Source organism: Odocoileus virginianus, chromosome 27, assembly GCF_023699985.2.
Source record: "Odocoileus virginianus isolate 20LAN1187 ecotype Illinois chromosome 27, Ovbor_1.2, whole genome shotgun sequence".
Lineage (NCBI taxonomy): Eukaryota > Metazoa > Chordata > Mammalia > Artiodactyla > Cervidae > Odocoileus > Odocoileus virginianus.
The window spans coordinates 44372547-44392364 of NC_069700.1; the positions used below are offsets into that span (position 1 = coordinate 44372547).

At 36.5% G+C, this 19818-nt stretch overlaps 1 protein-coding gene and 2 pseudogenes across 1 annotated transcript; 1 reads left to right on the forward strand and 2 right to left on the reverse strand.

Moving 5' to 3' along the window:
* Positions 1-1272: 1272 nt before the first annotated feature.
* LOC110133303 (olfactory receptor 2G3-like) lies at positions 1273-3131 on the reverse strand (annotated as a pseudogene).
* Positions 3132-11401: 8270 nt separating this feature from the next.
* Positions 11402-12568, forward strand: LOC139031508 (olfactory receptor 2G3-like). Its single transcript, XM_070456920.1, has 2 exons — positions 11402-12323; positions 12507-12568. The coding sequence occupies exons 1-2, from the start codon at positions 11402-11404 to the stop codon at positions 12566-12568; spliced, it is 984 nt and encodes a 327-aa protein (XP_070313021.1).
* Positions 12569-15499: 2931 nt separating this feature from the next.
* Positions 15500-17415, reverse strand: LOC139031509 (olfactory receptor 2G3-like; annotated as a pseudogene).
* Positions 17416-19818: the final 2403 nt, after the last annotated feature.

Sequence of the window (19818 nt, forward strand, 5' to 3'; positions counted from 1 at the left end):
ATAACTGGTAGAAAAGATATACGAACATAAATGAATCACAATATAGAAAATATAGATAGCACAGCAAAAATTGAAAAATTAATGTAGTGAAAACACTGAAGGCATGAAGACATACAAAATTTTTCAGGAACACACAGGACATTTATAAAACATTGACATATATTGAATAATAAATGAATACATTTCTTAAGTTTAAAAGCATAAGAGCCTTTTGTCTAAAAAAAAAAACCAAATGAGGCCAGAAATCAGTAACATGGTGAACAAGGTATTAGTGCTCTTAATGTATAAAAATTTCAAATATGGAAAATGGATATAGAATAATTTAATATAAACTCATGTATGTTAACAAGCACCTTAAAATTATCAACGTCATGCCAATTTTGTTTCATCCATTTAGTCAACTAAACTTTCCTGCCTAATGTCTCCTTTTCCCTCTGCACAGGTTTGCCCTGGCAACATTCTGCAAACCTATGAGATGATTAAATTGAGGAACAAAGAGATTAAGAACAAACGTTTTACAAAGCTGGCTTCAGAACCCATGTGTTTTACAATTTCAGAGACCCTGAAAGAAGAAATACAGCATCAAGTAAGATTCAATACAAGGTTTTGCCCTGTGGCCCCTCGGTCCATTTGAAATTAGATTACATTAAGTTTTAGTACTTCATTAAATTATTAAGTAGCTTCTGTAATTATTTAACAATTATTTCTATTGTTTTCATTTAAAAGCAAACCTTTTTCTTCCTTAATAGCTTTTTAAATAGATTCATAAATCTGGTACATTGCTGTAAAAAGATCCCATATTTTCAAGTGTTTGTTTGTTTTTTTTCTTGAAAGAATTGGGATTCCGAGGTAGACTGTTTTAAAAGTGTCACACCAGGGCTCTTTTATGAAAGAGGTACAACAGTAATCACCTCATGCTAACATATACTTTTCCATTTTCTGGTTCATATAAAACACTATTTAATTCCCTAATCAAATATGTAAGCACATGCATATTGGGTAGACCACTAAATCTCCCTATTCTGGGATATGCCCTTTAAAGACATCTAGTAGAAGAAAGTATGAATAGGTTTATAAAACACACACATACACACAGATGAAGTTCCATGAGATATACAAGTAGAATCAAAATGTGCTTCTTTTTTCTAAACCACAGTAGCCATATTGTTGGTAAGACAGAAAGGTAAGCAGTCACTTGGGAGTAGTTATTCAATCTTAGGTCTCTTCAATAATTTTCCTCAATGAAAAGTCACTGCTTCCTTTTCTTTTTCCTTAGGAATTTTGTTCTATTGTCAGCATCCTTCTCAAGGCTCCCTTCACATCCTTGTTCCTCAGAGTCTATATGAGGGGGTTGAGGGTGGGAGTTACAACAGTGTGGAAGAGTGTAAGGAACTCCCTCTGGCTATGGCCATAGAATCTCTTTGGTTGAATGTATATGGCTGAGCTGGTCCCAAAGAAGAGGGGCACTGCCAGCAGTTGGGAACCACAGGTCCCTAGAGCCCTACGCCAAGCTTGGGATGACTTAATTTTTGACACTGCCTGCACGATGAATCCATAAGAGACCAATATCAATGCCACAGGAAGAAGAAGGTGAACTAATGTGGCCACAGAAAGCTGGATTTCATTTGTATGGATGTCAGTGCAGGACAAATTGATCATGGCAGGCACTTCGCATAAGAAGTTGTGCACACGGTGATGTCCACAGCGAGGAAGGCGAAGGGTGATGGTTCCTTGGATAAGAGTGTTTCCTACTCCACGCAGCCAGGCTATTCCTGCTAAAAACTTACAAATGATGGGTGCATAACACTGGTGTAATTGAGAGGTCTGCAGACTGCTACATAGGGATCAAAGGCCATGATGGTCAGGAGAACACACTCAGTGGAACCCAGTGAGAGGGACACATAGAGTTGTATGGCACAGCCTGTTGATGTGATGGTCTTGGCTGGTCTCTTCGGTTCCACAATAACTGGGGGACGATGCTGGTAGCTAAGCAAAGGTCAAGAAATGAGAGATTTGTGAGGAAGAAATACATAGGTGTGTGAAGTTTGGAGTCCAGGCAGGAGACCAGGATAATGGCTGTGTTTCCCAGGAGGGTCAAAAGATAGGATATCAAAATGACCACAAAAAGGATGGCCTCCAATTGAGGCTGGTCTGAGAATCCAAGCAAAATAAACTCTCCCCCATATGTTTCATTGTTTTGTTCCGTTAGTCTGTTACTGTAAAAGAGAAAAATGGACTCAAAATTCAATTGAGGGAAAAAACATTATTATGATTTACTTCTGAAATTGGAAGTAAACTCAGATTATCTTAGCTAGTCAGTTTTCACAGAGAAGGAAAAATGGTAATTATTAAAAAGTCATTCTTAAAAACAAAGGCATTGTTTTGTGTCATCATTTCTTGGCTCAATAAATATTTGACCCATCCTCTTTTTTTGTGTGTGCCCATTCTCTTTTCCCATTTGTTGAAAATTATTATTAAAGGAAATTTTCCTAAGAAGAAAAGAAAAGCTCTCAGTTTGAGTGGCTATATAATTCTGCTAGTAGAAGTGGGAGGAAAAGAGGAGAGGAACACTGAAGCAAATTTAAGCACCTAGTATGAAAGGAATTGTGAGTGATCTTTGTTTGTTTCCACAGAAATTACAATGCAAAAATAATGAATAACAGTTGAGTCAGTAGACCAGAAAAATAAATGGAACATATTTTGTGCCTTTTGATACTCAAAGACAAAGCAAGTTCTGATAATGTTTCTTGTAACTAAATATTTGATCAGAGTGTGTGTAGGGTCAGACATAGGTGAATTTCAGCAGAGAGGAAAGCTAAATAATTTTGGAAGCTATTTAGCAACTGACCACAAGTTTTTATACCTCAAAGTTGATGATAAAAAGATATTTGGGATACATGCACATAAAAATGGATGCACAAACTCAGGTGTGCAGTTTGTTCAGTTTTTGATAAAATGTCTTCAGATAAAAAAAAATAATAAGGTAAACAGTCACTTACACACATCCACTAAGTTAAAGACAAGGAATTGGCATTTGGTAACATCATGAAAAGGCAAAATATGTCTTTGTCATCAATTTTGCATTCTGCAGAACAGAATAAGCCAGATTATATTTCACCATACCTCTTCATTTACTATTTTTCTACAGTATTGTCTTCTGTGTCCCCAAATTTTATGCTCTTATCAAGCATGCATGCTCAGTCATGTCCAACTCTTTGCAACCCCATGGACTGTAACTAGCCATGATTCTCTGTCCATGGGATTCTCCATGCAAGAATACTGCAGTGGGTTGCCATTCCTTCTTCAGGGCATCTTCCCAATTCAGGGACCAAATCCACATCTCCTGAATTGACAGGCAGATTGTTTACCTCTGCACCACCTGGGAAGTCCCCTTTATGCTCTAAAATCAGTATCTTGTTGAAACAGTTAGGAATAATGAAAGCTGAATTTATAAGCTTATCCAGGTGTGTATATACTTTTAAAAGTAACATTGCATCTTAAGTGAAATAAACACACTTACAAATTTTTATTTTTTTAATGTTATTGAAGAAAGTTGAGCAATGTAATTATATGTGTTTAAAGTGTACAACATGATAACATGCTTTACGTATATATTGCAGAATGATTACAAAGATCAAGAAAATTAATATATTCATCACCTCACACAGATAACATTGGTTAACTCTTTTCTCTGTGTGAGGTGAGAATGCTTATGATCTACTTTCAGCAACCTTCAAGTCTACAATACCATGTTAGTAACTAAAGTCACCATGTCCCACATTAGCTCCTCAGTACTTACTCTTATAACTGAAAATTTTTATCCTTTCACTTACCTTGTTCCATATACCCCTCCCCCTAGTCTCTGGAACCCACTATTCTAGTCTCTATTTTCTGTTTCTCTCTTTGTCTTTTTTTAATTCAGCACTTAAGTGGTACCATATAGTATTTTCATACAGGTTGTAGCAAATGGCAGGATCTCCTTCTTTCTCATGGCTGTACCAGATAGATACATAATCTCACTTTCTTTATCCATTTTTCCACTGAAGAACATTTAGCTTATATCCAGAGTTTAAGTACTGTCAAACAGAAGAAATATCTGGAGGAATATCTTTTTCCTTAGGGCAAAAAGTTCAAGAACTTTCTTTTTGCCATGCCCTTTTTTGATTATTTTTGTGGTATAAAAAATGATTATATTTGGCATAGATATGTAGAGGAAGGACTCCTGAAAGGGAATCTGGAGGAGAGACAAAGTGAGTCTTTAAAGTTGCTGAGTCAGTGCATGCTGGCTAATGTACCTGGAGGCCACTCAAGAGGGAGAGAGAGGTGGTGATGAAAGAAACTAAGAGGGGTTTCTTCTGTTGTCTAGGTCATCCTCCTTCTGCCTTATATCTTTGTCAGCATGCAGAAAAGAAGATGGGCAACGTGATTTGAGCAGGTTACAACTGCTTCACTGAAGTGGCTCTCACTGCCCAATACCAATGAACTCAGCAGAAGTAAAGAGTTCTTGAGCAGTAGTCCTTCGAGAAAATCAAATTAGGAAAAACTGAGAAGTACATAGGAGATAGATGTTCAAGACCTGAGGGATCTGTAACTCCAAGTTGCTAATTAACATGGAGTTTAGTGTCCAGAACAGAGTTTTCTCAAGGGAGAAGTGTAAAGGAAGGCATTCCTCAACTGGACATTTGCTTTATCTCCAGCCAGGCAATATCATAGACAAACTCTGTCACCTTCACCCCAGCCCCTCAAGCGTGTGCATTCTTATATTCTTTTCTGTGGGTGAAGAAAAGAAAAGAAAAGCACTGTCTTTGTTATTAGGGTTTAGTTACATAATTAGATAAGTGAGACTTGTTTCTCATTTGTAATCAATTATCTTCATTAACAAATAAAATATTTTTCAATGTCAATAAATATTAACTATAACAGCAGTGCCTGAGTAATACTTTGTTATAAGAATGCACCAAGTTATTTGAATAAGTTCCCTATTCTTAGGCATTAAATGTGTTTATCATTTTACCATAAGTTAAAAATTTCTGTGATGAAATTTTCATAATAAAATTTGTGCTTTGTAATATGTCCTCATAATATTACATATTTACTTTACAGATATAACATTGTTATATTTAAATGAGTTTAAAAAAAATCTATATTCTCATAACGTCAGTGCCTGAGTTCCTCCACTCATTCCAATTCAGTGATTATTTTTGTCATGTGATCTGAAATGGCAGCCCACTCCAGTACTCTTGCCTGGAGAATCCCATGGATGGAGGAGCCTGGTAGGCTACAGTCCATGGGGGTGCAAAGAGTCGGACACGACTGAGGGACTTCACTTTCACTTTCAATCTGCTAGGCAAAAAATGTACACATCACCATGGTTTTGATTTGCCTATGAAACTCTTCCAAATACTAAGTTTATGCAAGTTTTCATCTACAGTTTTTTCCATTATCCAAGTAAGATTCATACTCTGCAGTAAAATCTTTACATATTTAATCCTTTTATGTATATTTTCATTAAGTTGGTTAGCCAGAGTCTAATATTCAATCATCATTGATCCCTTAAATAATATATTAGTTCCTCACTGATTTGACATATTGAATATTTTGTAGTTGTTATCATCTTTGAATATTAATGATTAAGAGGAAATATATTAAATTACACACATACAATGGAATATTAGCCGGAAAAAGGAACAAATTTGAGTCAGTTGTAGTGAGATGGATGAATCTAGAGCCTGTTTTACAGAGTGAAGTAAGTCAGAACAGAAAAACAAATATCATATATTAATGTATATATATGAGTTCCAGAAAAATAGTAATGATGAACCTGTTTACAGGGAAGAAATGGAGATGACACATAGAGAATAGACTTGTGGATACAGCAGGGGAAGGAGAGAGTAGGACGAACTGAGAAAGTAACTTTGACATATATACACTACCATGCGTAAAATAGACAGCTAGTGTAAAGCTGCTTTATTACACAGACAGCCCGGCTGGTGCCCTGTGATAACCTAGAGGGGTGGGACGGGATGGAGGGAGGGAGGCTTAAAAGGAAGGGGAAATATATACAATAATGGCTGGTTTGCATTGTTGTATGGCAGAAACCCACACATTATTAACCAATTATCCTCCAATTGAGAAAAACAGTATTTAAGTGAATTATTCAGAAACAATTTGAGAGTTGAACTACGATTAATATATACTAAAATAGTAAGCTGTTTATCGGATAGTCAGAGTTTAGTGCTAGAGAAAGCATCAGTAGATTTGTGGCCGTTGGCCTTTTTCTTCAATATTGATAAATTATTCTCAGCACATAAAGAATCTTAAGTGTAGTTGATAATTTTCCAAAAGGCATTGTGGTATTAAGTGAGATTGTGAAAGTGAAGTGAAAGTTGCTCAATCATGTCTGACTCTTTGTGACCCCATGGACTATGGAAACTCTCCAGGCCAGGATACTGGAGTGGATAGCCTTTCCCTTCTCCAGGGGATCTTCCCCAACCCAGGGATTGAGTAGGGGTCTCCCACATTACAGGTGGATTCTTTACCAGCTGAGCCACAAGGGAAGCCCAAGAATACTGGAGTGGGTAGCCTATCCCTTCTCCAGGGGATCTTCCTGACCCAGGAATCAAAGCGGGGTCTCCTGCATTGCAGGCAGATTCTTTACCAACTGAACTATCAGGGAAGCCCTTAAGTGAGATTCAGTTTTATACAATGAATGTCTCAGTGTAATCTAGAATATCATACATATCAGTAATTGAGTTCTTGAGCCTCATTCAAAAGAAGGGTCAATATTTTCAATATTCAGAATCAGTCGTTCTCAAGCAGCATTTCAAGGAAGAAAGAAACATTGATTAGTCCCAGTACCCTCCAATGATTATAATGGTATCTAAATACAACTTAAAAATTCATTGCTTTGGAGTAGGGCGTTGTCTACTGTGCAAATTTGTAAGACTATTTCATAGAAAATAGATTTTGTCACCAGAACATGATTAGAATTGGACTAACTATTTCCTAAGAAGTATACTTTCTGGAAAGAAGAGTGTACAGAGTCCAGAGTGTGGGCCAGTTACAAATGGTTTTGGATCTTTTGCAATAGGGAGACTTTAATGCATGAGTGGGCTACACAAGGGGTGGGGTAGCTGGAACACAAAACAGTGAAATGAGAGTTGAACTTGAGATTAGAAATAGCTGGCAGCTGCTCCCACTGCTGGACTTGAGGAAGCAAAAGAAGCCAAAGGCCCAGGATAACCTGGTGGAAGCAGGGACAAATGGTAAGCTTGCCAACAGAACTAGAACCAAAAGAGGAGATGGCCACCTCATCCTGAAAAGCCTCCTCCAGCACAGTGGAAAGCAGAATGACGCTTTCTTCTCTTTTCTCTTCATTCTGCTCTCCTGCCAGTCAGTGTTTCCCAGTCAGTGTGAAAGGCAGTCAATAGGGAACCTGGACGAAGCAGCCTTCAGACCCCAGTCCTCCTGGAATACAGAACAGTGATGGAAAGGGACGATGAGAGAATTTGAGGATGAACAAACCCAGGACCAGCACACCTAGCACATATTGTTATCCCTCTTTTGGCACTACACTTTCACACTTTGTCACTACAGTTGAAAGAAAAGTTATGGAAGGAAAATTACGAGATAGTCTACATATCAGTTTTTTCTAATGTTTACTATTATGTGAGCATTAGTCGCTAAGATGTGTCAGACTCTTTGAGACCCCATGGACTGTAGATCACTGAGCACCTCGGTCCATGAGAGTCTCCAGGCAAGAATACTGGAGTGGGTTGCCATTCCCTTCTCTGGGGGATCTTTCCAACCCAGGGACCGAACGCGCATCTCCTGCATTGCATGCAGATTCTTTACTGCCTGAGCTACCAGGGAAGCCCGACCTCATCAGAAACTTTTACAGACAATCCCAATACATGAATGCTGCAATTTTAAAATTAGATGTATATATTTATATCTTATATTTTATCCATCTATTTATAATTTTTGTAAAATATAAATTGTACCTGAATGGATTATTTCAAACAAAACCTGATATATACCATATACTTAAGAGACAACTATAGAATAATATTGGGAATTCCTTAAGAAGTGATTATCCTGCTGTGTGTAGACCATAATTCATTTTTGATACAAAGACTTTTTTTTAAAAAAAGACTTTTTTAAAACAAATTTATTCATTTTAATTGGAGGCTAATTACTTTATAATATTGTAGTGGTTTTGCCATATATTGCCATGAATCAGCCACAGGTGTATGTTTAGATCTTTAATCCATTTTGAATTTCTTTTTGTGTATGGTGTTAGAAAGTGTTCTAGTTTTATCCTTTTACAAGTGGTTGACCAGTTTTCCCACAAAGGCTTTATTTTTAACTATTCCTTAAAAGATTATGTGGCATGCATATGTACAAAACTAAGGTTCTCTAACAAAAACTTTAATGAATTAAAATTTCAATGAGGAATGAATGAAAAGTTTAGGTTAACAGAAAAACACTACTATGTAGTACTATAAAGTAAATTAAAAAGGATACTGAATATCAGTCCCTATAGAGCACATGGACTGATATTCAATAGCTGGTGATGATATGTAATGGAAAAGAATATTAAAAGAATGTAGATGTACATATAAGTTATATATGGGGCTTCCCAGGGTGGCTCAACATTAAGAATCTGCCTACCCATATAAGAGACATGAATTCAATCTTTGGGTCAGGAAGATCCCCTGGAGAAGGAAATGGCAACCCACTCCAGTTTTCTTGCCTGGAAAATTCCATGGACAGAGGAGCCTGGTGGACATCAGTCCATGAAGTTGCAAAAGAGTTGGACACAACTTAGCAGCTAAACATCATAAATCATATATAAATATATATTAAGCATACAAGAATATAAAAACTATATATGTATAAAGTTGGATCAATTTGATATACACCTGAAAAAGAAAACATTGTAACTCAATTATACTTCAATAAAAAATCTTTTAAGGAACTATCCAAATAATATTGACACATTATTACCTAGCTATATTTAATAGTGTGTAATAGAAAGTAGGTGAAAGACTTTAACAGGCTCCAAAAACTTTATTATGTGTAGAACTAAAGGATGTTCTCACAGATGGAACTTCAATGGTCCTTTCTATCTGTTATCCAGTACACTATGACAACATGAAAGTATCTGTTTTGAATACCTTACAGCAAAATGCCTGTGTACATGCACGCGTGTGTTTACAAGGCATTATGCAATTGATTATCTTCCACTGACAACAGGAGCACAAGTCTCTGTGGCTCTTCTCTCTCCAGGGGCCTGTCTCTCTCTTTAATATAGTGGTGGAAAGTTACCTGGGAAGAAAAACTCAAGACATTTGTGCTGAGTAAACAAGCTAACCACCATCCATCTGAAGAGAGCTTGAGATTAGAGGGGTTTGGGATTACAGGAGCATGAGATAAGAGGAGGGACTTGAGTTTACTGCCCACATGGGGTTCCTCCGCTGCCTATCCTAGATCTGTGATCACGATTGAACTTTTCATCGAAACCCTGAAGAACCTCTACCCTGGATTGCCTTTCTCTCCAGGAGGTAGAACGTACTCTCTGTTGTTTTCGGAAACGAGGGAAAGTGCTCACTTTGGCAGCACGTATATTGAAAAAAAAATTAAAAAGTGGAAAAAAGGAAAATTCATTTTAAAAGTTGAAGAAATCTAGAGCTACTTGCCTTCAGCAGTGAATGTAAGTAGTTTTTCAAATGTGCAACCCAACATTGACTAATGATGAGTAATTGACTACCTTCTCCTCTTTGCAGATGTAAAACCCCATATTCTCACCTTGATTAACAATAGGAATATGAAAGAGAGAACAGGTTCAGTGTGGTCTGTTTGGAAAATATTGGTTATTCTTGCAACATAAATGCACAAGGAAAAAATTGTGAAAATGTAGACTTACATCAAGCAAAATGAGGCCACTCGTGTGCTGACATTTTTCCAGGAGTCATTGAATATTTCAACAATACAGTTATTTTATTCTTTACCGAATAGTAGAGTCAAAGTTAGCTAGAAGAGGTCAGTGTCAATTTTAGTGTATCTAGTGTTAATTTTAATTCAGGGTTTTTATTTCCCCACCAAAATGCATGGGCAGATAGACAGATGCTAGCCAATGTGACCACCAGAGTGAGTTACTTCCTTTTGCTCTAATTCTGGAAAAACAATCATACTCTACTCAAAATACATGATAGTTTTGTCTTAGCAAAAATTCAAAATCTAGCTGATTTTTACCTTAGATGTCAATAAGCCACTTATTCTCTCTAAACTGGACTATGCAATAATTGCCTGAGAGCCAGTTTAATGGCCACGGGTTCTTGGAAGTAAGTTTTATTTTCTAGTGGAGATATTTAAGGGAAAATCAGAAATTTTCAATGGAGGGTTTATTGTTGTTTTTTATTACTTTGTTTTTAAGGGATTTTTTAGATTTGATATCAAAAGGAAATGATTGCAACCATTTTGAAAATCTCTGAACAGACCCTTCAGAACCACAAATTTTCATAACTTTGCAAGTTAATGGTTAAAAAGACACAGGTGAGTTCTACATAATTTACTTTTAGCAAAGTCAACACATTGCATTAGGTGGCTGAATTTGTATACTCTTGTAATAAAATGACATTAAAGTATGTGAACTGAGGGGCTTCTAGGGGCAAGATTTTGCTATTTTAGAGACTGTAAAGTAGATTTTTCTAGAGAGTAGTGTTTACTCTCTATAAAGTAAATACTAGAAAGTACTACTCTCTAGAAAGTTGACAGACTAGGGACTCAAATAGGGAGATCACCGAAGTTTCCTTTTAACACTATTATCAGGTTAATAATTATTTGCTTCACAGAAAAAGAATGAATATTAATGATAACCATATCTAACACTTGCAATGTGAAAATTCTAACTCTTCTTAATTTGTCTTTAGGTCTCCAGTTCTGTGTATCTTGTTAGACTCTTGCTCTCTCAATGAATTTGTCAACTTATCTTTTATATCTGTTATCTATCATTTATCCATATATGTAACCATCATCTTTCTTTCAATTTCTTTGGCTTTCACACCATGCACATTAATGGCCTGTATATTTTATCTTCAGAGAATTTGGGATACATCTCAAACCTGCTTTGTGTATGTTCAATTCTAATCTATATTTATATATTTTTTAAAGCATTGGTGTTTTCATGACGTTGTATATTTCTTTCTGTATAAGAAGTCAACATGTTACATTTTTTATTTTGCACAATTTTATTTTGCCTGTTCTTTCTCTATATAAAAATCAGTGCCAAAATGTTCACTTTACTCAGTTAGTTATTTTTCTACTAACTTTTATATCTGATTTTCTTCCCACAGGAAGAAAATAAAAATGACCAAGAATGGTGACTCACAATTAAGCAATGAAAAGAACAAATGCTAGCATTCTGGAAGGTTTCATCCTACTGGGGTTTTCTGACCAGCCCCACCTGGAGATGGTTCTCCTTCTCGTCATTTCTATCATATACATTCTGACACTGATGGGGAACACAGCGATCATACTGGTCTCGTACTTTAGCCCCAAACTCCACACGCCCATGTATTTCTTCCTCTCCAATCTCTCCTTTCTGGACCTCTGTTTCACCACCAGTGTTGTCCCACAAATGCTTTGGAATCTCAAGGGGCCTGACAAGACCATTAGCTACACTGGTTGTGTGATCCAGCTGTATGTTTCTTTGGGGCTGGGCTCCACAGAGTGCATCCTGCTGACTGTTATGGCCTATGACCGCTTCAGTGCTATCTGTCGACCTCTCCACTATGGAGTCATCATGCACCCAAAGCTTCTCCGGCAACTAGCAGCTCTGGCCTGGATCAGTGGTTTTGTGGGGTCCACGGTTCAGACCGTCCTTGTTTTCCAGTTGCCTCTCTGCAGCCACCACGTGGTGGATGATTTCACGTGTGAGGAGCCTGCCCTGATTAAGATTGCCTGTGTGAACACAACCTTCCTGGAAAATGAGCTCTCCATAGCTTCTGTTCTCTATGTGGTGATACCTCTGGGGCTTATTCTGGTCTCCTATGGCTGCATTGTTAGGACTGTGCTGAAGATAAAATCCACTGAAGGCAGGAGGAAAGCATTTGGGACTTGTGGGTCCCACCTAATTGTTGTGGTTTTGTTTTTTGGGACTCTAACTTCCATTTACATTCAACCCAAGAGCAAATACACCCAGAATTACAGTAAATTCCTCACCCTCTTCTACACTGTAGTGACACCCTCACTTAATCCTTTGATCTACACCTTGAGAAACAAAGAAGCTAAGTGGGCGCTACAAAGGTTGCTGGGAAGAGACCCACGTTAGGGAGAAATGTGAAATATCCTCATACAATCCCTCAGATATTAAGGATTTTTAGCATCATCTAGGTTTGGTTTTTCCTTTTGTTTGTAAAGATCACAGCTAAATCTCCTGAATAAAATGGTATGAAATTTTCTTTCAGTGACATCGTGAAGTTGCCTACTCTAAATCCTTCTCATATTCCTTTCCAGAAATGTTATGTCTCTTTTTTCTTTTGGCTGTTTTCTAAAGGTTCTATGAATAAATAAATAAATAGTTATAGTGGTGCATATGTATGCATATTATAATTTTACAAATCCTGGAGTTATTGCTCTAGGGATTAACTAATGGCAGGGCGGATATGTTCATGACAGATCTATTTTCTCATCACAGAAGAAATCACCTGCCTCATAGAGATAGAACTTTCTTGAGAACTTTCTATTGTTTTCCAGATCTCTCATTTAATACTTCCATAGACCGTAGCTGTTCTGTCCGTTGTTTACATAGAAGCATAAAGGTCCACTGGAAAACCTACAATTACCTAACTGTTTTTCTTTCAGGTGGATTCTTGATTCTTTTTCATTTACTAGAGGCATCTGGGACTAAGTACATCCAGGGATATTTCTGATCTCTCCCACCCACAGAGAAAGCTTCCAAGAGATATGAGCCATGAGACTGAGTATTTCTCATTTATACATCTCTTGTCCTCACATAATGGCTCTCAATCTCTTGATCAATTCTTTACCTCTCTATCTGGAATCTAAGCAAATAGGTATTAGAATTTTAAAGTATTGTCATTTAATCTAAATATCTATATTTGTCACAATATATAGATTTCTTTACCAAAAATGTCTTTGCCACCTATATGTTATTCACTTTTATGGATATCATAACTTTATAAAATAATTCTCTTCATACGGAATATAAAGTTTTATCTATTCTAATAACATACTTTAAAATCTCGGTAATATGTTCAGTTTTAAAATGTTGACCTTATTTTACACATATCCACATAGCTATTTCTTTATAAAATATTATCAGTAGTTTATTGGCTTTAATTCTGGAGCCTGCTTAGATATACTTGCAACATGCTTTGGTTTTATAAATGTAGTCTGCTTTTTTCTTAAATGGGGATTTCCCTGGTGTCCAGTGGTTAAGACTGCATGCTTCCAAAGCAAGAGGCATGGTTTGATCCCTGGTTGGGGAACTAATTTCCCAAATGCTGTGTGCCGCTGCCAAAAAATTAATTCTTTTAATAGAGATTAAACCCTTGGAATCATTTTAACAAAGATAAATAATTCTATCTGGATGTACTAAGTTGAATAAATTAGTAAAGAAAAGCAACTATATTGGAGAAGAGAATAAATGATCTAGTTAGGAGGCATTGATAAGGTTAACAAGTGACGTCTAAGTAAACTTTCTATATCTCTGTTCATAAATAAAATTTTATTGACATTAATGATTAAAACTGGTTAGAGTCAAATCAAATTACTTCACTGATTGATTAGTTAAAGGCAAATGTTTACTAAGCAATAAGATTACCCAAATCATTTAAAATCTTACAATTTTAGTTATACAATAAAATTTTTAAAGCTATTGAAAATGATATCCTTATGCCCACACTAGGATAGAACATTAACACTTTCCATATATTCTTTTTGTATGTAGCAGAGTAATTTCAAAAATAGGACAAGTCTATAAGAAGATGCGCTGTAAACGATACAGAAAAGACATACCATGTGAATACTAGACAATAAAGAAAACTGGCATGATCTTACTGGTATCAAACAGGGTAGCCTTTAAGGGAAGAACTATTATTAGGAAGAAGGGGAGACATTGCATAATGTAAACTATTTAGTTAACTTGAAAGCTATAATAATCTCTAACTAAAATGCTTTCTATCAAATAACTTTAAAATATAAAGCAAAACCTAACATGTAAGAAAGGAAATAGGCAAATTCACAGCCAGAATTGAATGGATAACTGGTAGAAAAGATATACGAACATAAATGAATCACAATATAGAAAATATAGATAGCACAGCAAAAATTGAAAAATTAATGTAGTGAAAACACTGAAGGCATGAAGACATACAAAATTTTTCAGGAACACACAGGACATTTATAAAACATTGACATATATTGAATAATAAATGAATACATTTCTTAAGTTTAAAAGCATAAGAGCCTTTTGTCTAAAAAAAAAAACCAAATGAGGCCAGAAATCAGTAACACAGTGAACAAGATATTAGTGCTCTTAATGTGTAAAAATTTCAAATATGGAAAATGGATATAGAATAATTTAATATAAACTCATGTATGTTAACAAGCACCTTAAAATTATCAACGTCATGCCAATTTTGTTTCATCCATTTAGTCAACTAAACTTTCCTGCCTAATGTCTCCTTTTCCCTCTGCACAGGTTTTGCCCTGGCAACATTCTGCAAACCTATGAGATGATTAAATGGAGGAACAAAGAGATTAAGAACAAACGTTTTACAAAGCTGGCTTCAGAACCCATGTGTTTTACAATTTCAGAGACCCTGAAAGAAGAAATACAGCATCGAGTAAGATTCAATACAAGGTTTTGCCCTGTGGCCCCTCGGTCCATTTGAAATTAGATTACATTAAGTTTTAGTACTTCATTAAATTATTAAGTAGCTTCTATAATTATTTAACAATTATGTCTATTGTTTTCATTTAAAAGCAAACCTTTTTCTTCCTTAATAGCTTTTAAATAGATTCACAAATCTGGTACATTACTGTAAAAAGAGCCCATATTTTCAAGTTTTTTTTTTTCTTTTCTTGAAAGAATTGGGATTCCGAGGTAGACTGTTTTAAAAGTGTCACACCAGGGCTCTTTTACAAAAGAAGTACAACAGTAATCACCTCATGCTAACATATACTTTTCCATTTTCTGGTTCATATTAAACACTATTGAATTCCCTAATCAAATAGGTAAGCACATGCATATTGGGTAGATCACTAAATCTCCCTATTCTGGGATATCCCCTTTAAAGACATTTAGTAGAAGAAAGTATGAATAGGTTTATAAAACACACACATACACACAGATGAAGTTCCATGAGATATACAAGTAGAATCAAAATGTGCTTCTTTTTTCTAAACCACAGTAGCCATATTGTTGGTAAGACAGAAAGGTAAGCAGTCACTTGGGAGTAGTTATTCAATCTTAGGTCTCTTCAATAATTTTCCTCAATGAAAAGTCACCGTTTCCTTTTCTTTTTCCTTAGGAATTTTGTTCTATTCTCAGCATCCTTCTCAAGGCTCCTTTCACATCCTTGTTCCTCAGAGTATATATGAGGGGGTTGAGGGTGGGAGTTACAACAGTGTGGAAGAGTGTAAGGAACTCCCTCTGGCTATGGCCATAGAATCTCTTTGGTTGAATGTATATGGCTGAGCTGGTCCCAAAGAAGAGGGACACTGCCAGCAGATGGGAACTGCAGGTCCCTAGAGCCCTACGCCAAGCTTGGAATGACTTAATTTTTGACACTGCCTGCACGATGAATCCATAAGAGACCAATATCAATGCCACAGGAAGAAGAAGGTGAACTAATGTGGTCACAAAAAGCTGGACTTCATTTGTATGGATGTCAATGCAGGCCAAATTGATCATGGCAGGCACTTCGCATAAGAAGTTGTGCACACGGTGATGTCCACAGCGAGGAAGGCGAAGGGTGATGGTTCCTTGGATAAGAGTGTTTCCTACTCCACACAGCCAGGCTATTCCTGCTAAGAACTTACAAAATGATGGGTGCATAATACTGGTGTAATTGAGAGGTCTGCAGACTGCTACATAGGGATCAAAGGCCATGATGGTCAGGAGAACACACTCAGTGGAACCCAGTGAGAGGGATACATAGAGTTGTATGGCACAGCCTGTTGATGTGATGGTCTTGGCTGGTCCCTTCGGTTCCACAATAACTGGGGGACGATGCTGGTAGCTAAGCAAAGGTCAAGAAATGAGAGATTTGTGAGGAAGAAATACATAGGTGTGTGAAGTTTGGAGTCCAGGCAGGAGACCAGGATAATGGCTGTGTTGCCCAGGAGGGTCAAAAGATAGGATATCAAAATGACCACAAAATGGATGGCCTCCAATTGAGGCTGGTCTGAGAATCCAAGCAAAATAAACTCTCCCCCATATGTTTCATTGTTTTGTTCCGTTAGTCTGTTACTGTAAAAGAGAAAAATGGACTCAAAATTCAATTGAGGGAAAAAACATTATTATGATTTACTTCTGAAATTGGAAGTAAACTCAGATTATCTTAGCTAGTCAGTTTTCACAGAGAAGGAAAAATGGTAATTATTAAAAAGGCATTCTTAAAAACAAAGGCATTGTTTTGTGTCATCATTTCTTGGCTCAATAAATATTTGACCCATCCTCTTTTTTTGTGTGTGCCCATTCTCTTTTCCCATTTGTTGAAAATTATTATTAAAGGAAATTTTCCTAAGAAGAAAAGAAAAGCTCTCAGTTTGAGTGGCTATATAATTCTGTTAGTAGAAGTGGGAGGAAAAGAGGAGAGGAACACTGAAGCAAATTTAAGCACCTAGTATGAAAGGAATTGTGAGTGATCTTTGTTTGTTTCCACAGAAATTACAATGCAAAAATAATGAATAACAGTTGAGTCAGTAGACCAGAAAAATAAATGGAACATATTTTGTGCCTTTTGATACTCAAAGACAAAGCAAGTTCTGATAATGTTTCTTGTAACTAAATATTTGATCAGAGTGTGTGTAGGGTCAGACATAGGTGAATTTCAGCAGAGAGGAAAGCTAAATAATTTTGGAAGCTATTTAGCAACTGACCACAAGTTTTTATACCTCAAAGTTGATGAAAAAAAGATATTTGGGATACATGCACATAAAAATGGATGCACAAACTCAGGTGTGCAGTTTGTTCAGTTTTTGATAAAATGTCTTCAGATAAAAAAAATAATAAGGTAAACAGTCACTTACACACACCCACTAAGTTAAAGACAAGGAATTGGCATTTGGTAACATCATGAAAAGGCAAAATATGTCTTTGTCATCAATTTTGCATTCTGCAGAACAGAATCAGTCAGATTATATTTCACCATACCTCTTCATTTACTATTTTTCTACAGTATTGTCTTCTGTGTCCCCAAATTTTATGCTCTTATCAAGCATGCATGCTCAGTCATGTCCAACTCTTTGCAACCCCATGGACTGTAACTAGCCATGATTCTCTGTCCATGGGATTCTCCATGCAAGAATACTGCAGTGGGTTGCCATTCCTTCTTCAGGGCATCTTCCCAATTCAGGGACCAAATCCACATCTCCTGAATTGGTAGGCAGATTGTTTACCTCTGCACCACCTGGGAAGTCCCCTTTATGCTCTAAAATCAGTATCTTGTTGAAACAGTTAGGAATAATGAAAGCTGAATTTATAAGCTTATCCAGGTGTGTATATACTTTTAAAAGTAACATTGCATCTTAAGTGAAATAAACACACTTACAAATTTTTATTTTTTTAATGTTATTGAAGAAAGTTGAGCAATGTAATTATATGTGTTTAAAGTGTACAACATGATAACATGCTTTACGTATATATTGCAGAATGATTACAAAGATCAAGAAAATTAATATATTCATCACCTCACACAGATAACATTGGTTAACTCTTTTCTCTGTGTGAGGTGAGAATGCTTATGATCTACTTTCAGCAACCTTCAAGTCTACAATATCATGTTAGTAACTAAAGTCACCATGTCGCACATTAGCGCCTCAGTACTTACTCTTATAACTGAAAATTTTTATCCTTTCACTTACCTTGTTCCATATACCCCTCCCCCTAGTCTCTGGAACCCACTATTCTAGTCTCTATTTTCTGTTTCTCTCTTTGTCTTTTTTTAATTCAGCACTTAAGTGGTACCATATAGTATTTTCATACAGGTTGTAGCAAATGGCAGGATCTCCTTCTTTCTCATGGCTGTACCAGATAGATACATAATCTCACTTTCTTTATCCATTTTTCCACTGAAGAACATTTAGCTTATATCCAGAGTTTAACTACTGTCAAACAGAAGAAATATCTGGAGGAATATCTTTTTCCTTAGGGCAAAAAGTTCAAGAACTTTCTTTTTGCCATGCCCTTTTTTGATTATTTTTGCGGTATGAAAAATGATTATATTTGGCATAGATATGTAGAGGAAGGACTCCTGAAAGGGAATCTGGAGGAGAGACAAAGTGAGTCTTTAAAGTTGCTGAGTCAGTGCATGCTGGCTAATGTACCTGGAGGCCACTCAAGAGGGAGAGAGAGGTGGTGATGAAAGAAACTAAGAGGGGTTTCTTCTGTCATCTAGGTCATCCTCCTTCTGCCTTATATCTTTGTCAGCATGCAGAAAAGAAGATGGGCAACATGATTGAAGCAGGTTACAATTGCTTTACTGAAGTGGCTCTCACTGCCCAATACCAATGAACTCAGCAGAAGTAAAGAGTTCTTGAGCAGAAGTCCTTCGAGAAAATCAAATTAGGAAAAACTGAGAAGTACATAGGAGATAGATGTTCAAGACCTCAGGGATCTGTAACTCCAAGTTGCTAATTAACATGGAGTTTAGTGTCTAGAACAGAGTTTTCTCAAGGGAGAAGTGTAAAGGAAGGCATTCCTCAACTGGACATTTGCTTTATCTCCAGCCAGGCAATATCATAGACAAACTCTGTCACCTTCACCCCAGCCCCTCAAGCGTGTGCATTCTTATATTCTTTTCTGTGGGTGAAGAAAAGAAAAGAAAAGCACTGTCTTTGCTATTAGGGTTTAGTTACATAATTGGATAAGTGAGACTTGTTTCTCATTTGTAATCAATTATCTTCATTAACAAATAAAATATTTTTCAATGTCAATAAATATTAACCTTAAGAGCAGTGCCTGAATAATACTTTGTTATAAGAATGCACCAAGTTATAAAACTCCTAGAGGTGAACATAGGCAAAACACTCTCCGACATAAATCACAGCAGGATCCTCTATGACCCACATCCAAGAATATTAGAAACAAAAGCAAAAATAAGCAAATGGGACCTAATGAAACTTAAAAACTTTTGCACAACAAAGGAAACTATAAGCAAGGTGAAAAGACAGCCCTCAGATTGGGAGAAAATAATAGCAAACGAAGCAACAGACAAAGGATTAATCTCAAAAATATACAAGCAACTCCTCCAGCTCAACTCCAGAAAAATAAATGACCCAATCAAAAAATGGGCCAAAGAACTAAACAGACATTTCTCCATGGAAGACATACAGATGGCTAAAAAACACACGAAAAGATGCTCAACATCACTCATTATCAGAGAAATGCAAATCAAAACCACAATGAGGTACCATTATACGCCAGTCAGGATGGCTGCTATCCAAAAGTCTACAAGCAATAAATGCTGGAGAGGGTGTGGAGAAAAGGGAACCCTCTTACACTGTTGGTGGGAATGCAAACTAGTACAGCCGCTATGGAAAACAGTGTGGAGATTTCTTAAAAAA

Excerpts from the sequence above, each read along its gene's own strand:
- LOC139031508 (XM_070456920.1), top strand. The coding sequence starts at position 11,402 with ATGAAAAGAACAAATGCTAGCATTCTGGAAGGTTTCATCCTACTGGGG. Across the intron at positions 12,324-12,506 it reads ACAAAGGTTGCTGGGAAGAG|TATTCCTTTCCAGAAATGTT; the intron begins ACCCACGTTAGG and ends AAATCCTTCTCA.